This window comes from Nicotiana sylvestris, chromosome 8, assembly GCF_000393655.2.
Source record: "Nicotiana sylvestris chromosome 8, ASM39365v2, whole genome shotgun sequence".
NCBI classification, from domain to species: domain Eukaryota; kingdom Viridiplantae; phylum Streptophyta; class Magnoliopsida; order Solanales; family Solanaceae; genus Nicotiana; species Nicotiana sylvestris.
Window position 1 is genome coordinate 53148728 of NC_091064.1, and position 9716 is coordinate 53158443.

At 38.7% G+C, this 9716-nt stretch overlaps 2 protein-coding genes across 2 annotated transcripts; both read right to left on the bottom strand.

Annotated features, from left to right (window-relative positions):
- Window positions 1-2676: 2676 nt before the first annotated feature.
- Window positions 2677-3227, bottom strand: LOC138875035 (uncharacterized). Its single transcript, XM_070153841.1, has 2 exons — window positions 3036-3227; window positions 2677-2832 (listed from the first exon to the last, which is right to left on the bottom strand). Exons 1-2 carry the CDS (start codon window positions 3225-3227, stop codon window positions 2677-2679), a joined length of 348 nt encoding a protein of 115 aa, XP_070009942.1.
- A 1935-nt stretch (window positions 3228-5162) lies between these two features.
- LOC138875036 (uncharacterized) lies at window positions 5163-7303 on the bottom strand. The gene is made up of 3 exons (XM_070153842.1): window positions 7276-7303; window positions 6524-7027; window positions 5163-6004 (listed from the first exon to the last, which is right to left on the bottom strand). The coding sequence occupies exons 1-3, from the start codon at window positions 7301-7303 to the stop codon at window positions 5163-5165; spliced, it is 1374 nt and encodes a 457-aa protein (XP_070009943.1).
- Window positions 7304-9716: the final 2413 nt, after the last annotated feature.

Genomic DNA, 9716 nt, shown 5'->3' on the forward strand with positions numbered 1-9716 from the left:
CTATATGAATTATTTATGCGACGACTCATCTAATCGAACATGTATATCACAGAATACGTTCAAAACATACACAGAAGACAATCGACCAAATAAAAGGTCTTTACAAGGACGGAAGAAATTAAGAAAAGTATCAGAAAATACCGAACAATCACAACAAGGCCTGCTAACGACTTAGTTAGCAGTTGAATAAAACAAAAGGGAAAGAAAACTTACCGAAAAAATGTCTAAACCAAACTGAACCAAAACTGACTCAACTTTGACCATTTGAGGCCGAACAAACTTTAATCAGGGTGTTCTCACACGAGAACACCTTGATTAAGGTCTATTAGACCTCAGACCCCTGTCAAGACTGGCCGGATTCCACAGGTTCATGTGTTCTAGGGTCTGGATTTTCAGATCTGGTTTTTTAGAAGTTGTGGGTAGATTCGGACCAAACCAAGCTTGGTTTGGTCACGAGGGAAGTCATGGGAGTGTCTGATACAAAGATGGTGAGGTTTGGTATAGATCGAGTTTTGTCTCGAATCTTCAAATCCAGATTCGAGACGATAGGAGGTGATTTGAGGTACATGGTTAGTGGATTCGTGTTCAGGGTGGTTGGATGCTTCAGGGGTGTGAAGGGGGTGGTCATCGGCGTTCATGCCGCTGGGTTCTAGTGAAAGGGAAACTAGGGCGGCGTTAGGGTTTGGGGGTTTCAGGGATTGGGGAAGGAGATGACTGAAGTGAAGGGGGGGTTCGGATAGGGGGCGTGGGGTGAAGGGCCAAGTTTATATACGGAAGGGGAAGGGAGATTGGAGCCGTTAGATCAAGTGATCTGAACGGCTTAGATCTATTGGTGGGTAACAGGACGGGGTCGTTTGGTATGGGAACGGGGTCGTTTTGGTTTAGGTGAGGGGTTGGGTTGAACCGGCTAAATAGGTCGGGTTATGAGGGAAGCCAGGGACCGTTGGATCAATGGGGTTGGACGGCTCAGATCAACTTGCCTGAAACGGCGTCGTTGAGGTGAGTTGAACAGCCTGATCTGGACCGTTCGTTTGAATCAGATCAACGGCTTCAATAGGGACGCCGATACGGCGTCGTTTGAATCCGTGCTTGGGCAGGCTCGTCTCGGACTGGATCAGTGCTTTGGTTTTGGGCCTCGTTTTGGGGCCCAATCAGATTTTCCTTTCCCTTTTTTTTAATTCAACAAATTAAACAAAAATTCCTAAAACAATGTAAAAATTAAAATTAAAATAAACTTACACACATATAGGGTGACACCTACAACAATTAACACACACATATTAGAATTTTAAAAAATGGTTAAATCACAGCCTAGAGTAAAAGCTGCATATTTTGTGAATTTCCTTTTAAAAACCGAATTACGGCCCGATTACACACGGCATACTTATTGTATTTTTGTTTGATAATATTCAATGAAAAATGGATATAAACACTAAGGACTACCAGCACATGTCACATAAAAATTGAAAATTTGTACGGCGAGGCCATTTGCAATTATTTTGATTTCTTTTGGAGTGATTGTTCGTGAAGCAAAAATCACGTGCTTACAGTAATCATGTCAAATAACTATTTCCGTATCATATCGAGTAAAAGACGTGTCCCACATGCAACTCAAATTAATCGGTAACATATTCATATTAAAAATCATTGTAAATCATGCAGGTTATGAAAACACAAATTGCGGTAAGATTACTACTCACAATACTCGTGCTGAAATACTAACTGCTTCACCTCAAGCAACTCGTACAAAATCCTCCAATCAATCTATAATTACATAATATCGATCTCATGTTAATTTTCTTATTTAGACTAATTCATAGCTAATTTAGAATACCCAAATCCTCAGAGTTTCATATTTGGCTCTTAATTCACAGAATTATAATAACTCAACAAATCCCTCTTATTATACTTGAAATATAAAGAGCCATTTGCGTATCCCAACTCACTGCTACAGTTAACTTAAACTAATTCAAAATCTATTAAATACAACCCATCCATATAATATACACAGTTAATTCACTGAAAAGTCTCATGAATTTCTCCAAATTTTCTTAACTTTATTTTTTAAACTCTTAGTTCAATCCCGACCTCATATCTATTCAATCCCATAAGGAATCATGTAAATAAAATAATAGTGTTTACTAAAGAAGGAAGAATACATGTAATTACCTTATCACTAAGGCGCAGGAATATAAAAATTTTCCAGTTGGGTGTGAGTTTTTCGGTACCAAGACTGCATCAACAACCTTTCTAATTTGTATTGACTAAAGGATTTCCACCAAATCCTTTCTCTGCCTTCTTTTACTTTTACCTGTATGAGTCCTCCTCTAGGTTTTAAGTTTTTAAATCCCAACTCCTCCCTAATTAGAGCTTTTCTTGTCTTTTATATCACACCACTAGTCTTCAGATGGGCTAGGCCCACTAGCGTCCTTTCTTTGTTTCTTAGTTTATTTATTTATTTTTTTGTTTGCTTTGTTTTATTAGTTTGTTCCTTCTTCTTTTTTCCTTTTCTTTGGATTTAAATTATTTTCTAAATGTCCGATATGTACTCACTTAAAATATTGGGGTATTACATCTTTCCTGCCTTATGAAATTCGGTCCCTGAATTTAACACAAGTGCGTACCTGTAGACTGAAACAAATGGGGGTACTTGACTCGCATAGCATCCTCTATTTCTCAAGTAGCTTCTTCAACTGTATGATTTTGCCATAAGACTTTTATAAACTCAATTTCTTTTGACCGTAGCTTCCTTACTTGCCTATCGACAATAGCTATCGGTTCCTCCTCGTAAGACAACTTCTCATCAAGCGGTATAGTTGGTGCTTCAAACACCTGAGATGAGTCTGATATACATTTTCTTAGCATTGAGACATGAAGTACTAGGTGAATAAAAGATAACTTAGGAGGAAGTTCCAAACGATAAGCCACCGCTCCCACTCGGTCTAGTATCTCATACGGTCCTATAAACCTGGGGCTCAACTTGCCTCTTTTCCCAAACCGCATCATATGAACACTTTGTCCCCAATTATAAATACTAAATCTCTTCTTCTCTTATCGGCATAAGACTTTTGTCTACTTTGAGCTACAAGCAATCTCTGTCTGATCAACTGGACCTTGTCCATAGCTTCTTGTACTAGGTCGGTTCCCAATAAGTTAGTCTCACCAGCTTCAACCCATCCGATAGGAGAATGACATCTTCTACCATACAATGCTTCATACGGTGCCATTTGAATATTGGACTAGAAGTTATTGTTGTAAGCAAATTCAGCTAAAGGTAGATAAGCATCCCAACTACCTTCAAACTCAAGAATGCAAGCTCTCAACATATCCTCCAAGATTTGTATAGTACGTTCAGACTGCCCGTCTGTCTATGGATGAAATGCAGTACTAAGATCTACTCGTGTACCCAATGCTTCTTGAAAAGATTTCCAAAAGCGTGAGGTAAATTGTGATCCTCTATCAGAGATGATGGATATTAGAACTCCATGAAGTCGGACAATTTCGTTCATAAATATCTGTGCATACCTGACTCCACCATATGTAGTCTTCACCGGCAAAAAGTGTGCTAATTTCGTCAGTCGATCTACAATCACCCATACCGAGTCATAACCTCTAAGGGTTCGTGGTAGCCCGGTGACAAAATCCATATTAATTCTTTCCCATTTCCACTCTGGAATCTCAATTTGTTGTGGTAGTCCTGTGGGTCGCTGATGCTCAGCCTTGACCTGCTGACAAGTCAAACAAGTATAAATAAAGTTAGCAACATCTTTCTTCATACCTTACCACCAATAAAATTTCTTCAGGTCATGGTACATTTTTGTGGATCCAGGATATATAATGTATTTAGAGTTGTGGTCTTCTTCAAGAATAGCATGTCTCAACCCATCTACGTCTGCTACATATAGCCTGTCACCCATTCGAAGAACACCATCACTTTCAACAATCATATCCTTGCTTTTACCAGCTAAGACCTCATCTCTATATTTACATAATCGTTCATCCTCATATTGGGTGGCCGTAATGCGCTCAACTAATGAAGACTTAGCTTGAGCACAAGCCAACAATGCCTCTGAATTTCCGACACTAAATCTGATACCTGTATCTTCTAGTCTCTGAATATCTTTGGCCAAAAGTCTCTTTATAGGGGCTATATGTGCTAAACTCCCCATAGATTTTTTACTCAATGCATCAACCACTACATTGGCTTTTCCAGGATAATACAAAATAGAACAATCGTAGTCTTTGAGTAGTTCCATCCAACGATGCTGCCAAAGATTTAGATCTCTCTGTTGAAAGATATACTTCAGGCTTTTATGGTCAGTATAAATCTCAGAAGTTTCGCCGAATAGATAATGTCTCCAAATTTTTAGAGCAAATACCACTGCAGCCATCTCCAAATCATGTGTAGGATAGTTTTGCTCGTGCTTTTTCAATTGTCTCGAAGCATAAGCGATAACACGACCATTTTGCATGAGAACACATCCTAATCCCACCCTCGAGGAATCACAGAATATTCTAAATCCTCCAGAACCTGATGGTAAGGCTAATATTGGTGCAGTTGTCAAACATGTTTTGAGTTTTTGAAATCTCTGCTCACATTCCTTCATCCACTGAAACTTTGCATTTTTCTGTGTTAGCTTGGTTAGCGGCACTGCTATTTTGGAGAAATCCTGCACAAAACGCCTGTAATAGCCTGCTAAGCCTATAAAGTTGCGAATCTCTATAGGAGAAGTAGGTCTGGGCCATTTCTGCACAGCTTCAGTCTTCTTAGGATCTACCATAATTCCATCTCTGGATACAACATGCCCCAAAAATGCTACTGAGTCTAGCCAGAATTCACACTTTGAGAACTTAGCATAAAGCCGATGTTCTCGCAATATATGCAACACAGTCCTGAGATGATTCTCGTGTTCTCTTTGGCTAAGAGAATATAACAGGATATCATCAATAAATACTATTACAAATCTATCCAGAAACGGCTTGAACACCCTATTCATTAAATACATGAATACAACTAGAGCATTTGTTAGTCTGAAAGGCATCACAAGGAACTCATAGTTCCCGTATCGAGTTCTGAAAGCAGTCTTAGAAATATCTTCATCTTTGATTCAAAGTTGATGATAACCAGAACGGAGGTCAATCTTTGAAAAATGGGCAGCTCCTTATAACTGATCAAACATGTCATCTATACGAGGCAAAGGATATTTATTGCGTATTGTTATCTTGTTCAACTGCCTGTAGTCAATGCACAATCTCAGGGGTTCGTCTTTCTTCTTTACGAATAGTACTGGTGCACCCCATGGTGATACACTAGGTCTAATAAAACCCTTATCTAACAAATCTTGTAACTGTTGCTTTAGCTTCCTCAACTCTGCTGGTGCCATTCGATATGGGGGTATCGATATGGGCTGTGTGTCAGGTAGCAAATCAATACCAAAGTCTATTTCTCGTATTGGAGGCAATCCTGGTAAATCCTCAGGAAATACATCAAAAAATTCTCTCACTACTGGTACATTTTCTATACTAATTGTTTCCTTTCTTGTATCATTTATAATAGCTAATAGACCTAAGCAACCTTTCGTTAGAAGTCGTTGAGCCTTCATAAAAGATACAATTTTGCAAGTCTCTGGAACCTGACTCCCTCTTAGTATAAAACTGGGTTCATTTGGTATCTCAAACTTAACTATCTTTGCATGACAATTGACTATAGCATAGCAAGAAGATAACCAATCCATTCCCATCAGCATGTCAAATTCAATCATATCAAGTACAATAAGGTCAGCTAGAGTATCTCTACCCTCAACCTGAATCTGACAAGCACGATACACGTATTCAGCTAATAGAGACTCTCCAACAGGAGTAGCAACTAGAAAAGGATCATTCAATAGCTCGGGCAGTCTACTAAATCTCAAAGCAAAGTACGAGGACACATAGGAGTGAGTAGATCCCGGATCAATCAACGCAATTGCATCAAATGAACAGATAGAAAAAATTCCTGTAACCACTGCATTCGAGGCCTGAGCACCCTATCTAGTAAATGCAAAAACTCTCGCCTAACCTCTACCAACATTTCCTTGTCCTTGATTCACAATAGCACGGTCTCCGGCACCTCGACCTCTATTTCCTGTACCTGTAGCACCTGAAGTATTATGAGTAGTCTGAGTCGGTGTCGCTGACTAAATAGAAGCCTGGTTGAAATTTCTCGGAGGCTGAGGGAAATCCCTTAAGTGATGTCCCAACTAGCCACACCGAAAGCACTCTCCAGTTAAAATACGACATTGGCCCAAATGTGATCTACCGAAAGTTTGGCTGACTGGAGTAGTGGCATATATCTGCCCAGGATTACGATGTCCAGAAGATGATGGTCCCCTATTACCTTGTCTGTAATGTGGTCTGTATGTGGACTGTGAAGATATGTGAGTCCCTGTCTGAGAACCCTGTTGTTGTTGTTGTCCCTGATTTCCTGCTCTTCTATTTTCACTAAAACCACCACTGAAAGCCCCTCATGTCTTGGCCTTCTTACTTAAATCACTAGTTGCATGCTCCTCACGTCCCTTGTTTTCAATCTTTCTAGCAAGTTCGACTACATCAGAGTAGGATAAAGTCTTCATCTGTGGGGCTACTGCAGTGTATAGACGGCCAACCAATCCATCAACAAACCTCTGAACTCTAGCTTCTTCGGTAGGCACCAAGTGAGGAGCATATATAGCCAACTTGTAAAACTTAGTGCTATATGTTGACACATCCATATCTGGAGTCTGAACCAATCTCTTAAAGTCTCTAGCATATTGTTGCATCAGACTGTCCGGAAGAAAATGATTCTTGAACAACTTAGTGAACTCGTCCCATGTCAGTGGTAGTGCTCCTGCTGGCCTTCCTAGCAATATTGTTTCATACCATGTGTTGGCCATATCCTTTAGTTTGTATGATGCAAGCTCCATGGCTCTCTCACTAGAACATCCAAGAGCACGTAATGCCTTAAGTGTCCCATCCAAGAAACTTTGAGGATCTGCTGAATTATCGGAACCTGTGAATTTTGGTGATTTCAATTTCAGAAACTCTTGTAGGATACTTCCTTATTCCCGAAAGTCCGAGTCTGTGCAAGTGCTTGTATCTGTAAAGTAGCCTGAGGAGCTGAACATCCCCCTTGAGTAGGCACCAATGCCTCTAACACATTCAATAACCTTGCCACTGCATCTGCAGGTAAGGCAATAGTAGGTACAACAGTTGGCACTAGTGGTGGAGCATTCTAAACTCCTTGCTCTTGCACTTGACCTGGCATAATAGCTTGGGTTTGGCCCATGTTCCCAACTTGAGGTTGAGGAGCAGTCTGTCTTCTAGTTTGATGAACCCCAACTTGACCGCCACCCGGGTAGCACCACGTCCAGCCCCACGTCCAGCAGATGAGGGTGTGCGTGTCCTAGCCATCTGCGAAAAAAATATTCCAAAGTCAATCTCAAGTTATCTCAACGCATGATCAAAGAATGAAAGAAGGGAAAACATTCCTAGATGTTCAGTAGCCTCAAGATCATAAGTATGGGCACCAACATACCCATGAACAAGACTCTACTAAGCATTACTCCATGCCTCGGGACTTAAAGCCTAAGATCTGATACCAACTTTGTCACGACCCAAATTAGGACCGTGACCGGCGCTTAAGAGCTAGTGCTCCCAAGTAAGCCTCATCGAAAATTTTACAGAAAATCGGACAGAGTCTGCCCTGTTTTTAGACCATAAAAAAAATTCGTGTCTCAAATCAGCAACAAATCATCCTAATAGCAATTCAAATGATAAGGACTTTGTCAATTAACCAAAATAAATATCTACCTTTAACAGTCCATCCACTAATAACTAGAAATACTACTATATTTCCAAATTTGATTAGAATGAGCGTTATTCAACATAAGTCTATAATAACAAAAACAACTCAAGACACTAAAAGAATGACCATGGAGCAACTCTAAGAGTTCATAGAAGACCATGAAAATAAATAAAATCTCTGCCCACGCAAACAAGTGCGAGACTCACCGAGAACTAGCAATCTGTGCGCTCTAATTAACGAAATCCTCTCCTGTGTCAGCTGCTATCTCTGTAAAAAATAAATTAGTGGGGAATGAGTCGCTAGCTCAATGAGAAATAACACTTAACCACAACCTTTTTTGTTTGGGGATAAGTCAGAAAACATGCTAGTATCTCAAACAAAAAATAACATAAAAATGCTCTTTTAGAAACAATAAACAATTTTCAGTCTCATCATGCTTTTCTTGTAGTATAATACAATTAATAATTTAGTAAGAAACTCGATAACCACTGTATAATATCAACATTCAAATTTGGGAAGTTTCAATGAATGGATCATGTAATCGGTATAACTGTGGACTACTTCGCAAGAAGTCAAATATAACGGTAGTCCTTACTCGAGGAAAATCGGTAACGGTATGCTAGTTCTACCTTCCCACTAGCGAGGGCTATAACTTTACTCTGTAACCGGTAAATACAAGGTGCACCAGGTCTAACGAACCCGCCGTTAGCTACGGGATCCTTCAAAGTCTACTCTTATTTATACTTGTCTATGTATCCGTATATACTCAGAAAAATATGCTAAAACAATATAGGGCATTTTGGTTCTTATCAAATCATGTAATTTCATTTCGACAACAGCAAATTCAAGTAACGGTAAAACATATCTAGTGATAGAAAGAATATTTAAAACAACGTTAATCATGTCAAATAACTATTTCCGTATCATATCGAGTGAAAGACTTATCCCACATGCAACTCAAATTAATTGGTAACATATTCATATTAAAAATAATGTGTAAATTATGCAGGTTATGAAAACACAAATTGCGGTAAGATTACTACTCACAGTACTCGTGCCAAAATACCAACTGCTTCACCTCAAGCAACTCGTACAAAATCCTTCAATCAATCTATAATTACATAATATCGATCTCATGTTAATTTCTTTATTTAGACTAATTCATAGATAATATAGAATACCCAAATCCTCAGAATTTCATATTTGGCTCTTAATTCACCGAATTATAATAACTCAACAAATTCCTCTTATTCTACTTGAAATATCAAGACCCATTTGAGTATCCCAACTCACTGCTACTGTTAACTTAAACCAATTCAAAATCTATTAAATACAACCCATCCATATAATATACTCAGTTAATTCACTGAAAAGTCTCATGAATTTCTCCAAATTTTCTTAACTTTATTTTTTAAACTCTTAGTTCAATCCCGACCTCATATCTATTCAATCCCATAAGGAATCATGTAAATAAAATAATAGTGTTTACTAAAGAAGGAAGAATACATGTAATTACCTTATCACTGAGGCGCAAGAATATAAAAATTTTCCAGTTGGGTGTGAGTTTTTCGGTACCAAGACTGCATCAGCAACCTTTCTGATTTGTATTGACTCAAAGATTTCCACCAAATCCTTTCTCTGCCTTCTTTTCCTTTTACCCGTATGAGTCCTCCTCTAGGTTTTAAGTTTTTAAATCCCAACTCCTCTCTAATTAGAGCTTTTCTTGTGTTTTATATCACACCACTAGTCTTCAGATGGGCTAGGCCCACTAGCGTCCTTTCTTTGTTTCTTATTTTATTTTATTTATTTATTTGTTTGCTTTGTTCTATTAGTTTGTTCCTTCTTTTTTTTTTCCTTTTCTTTGGATTTAAATTATTTTCTAAATGACCAATAT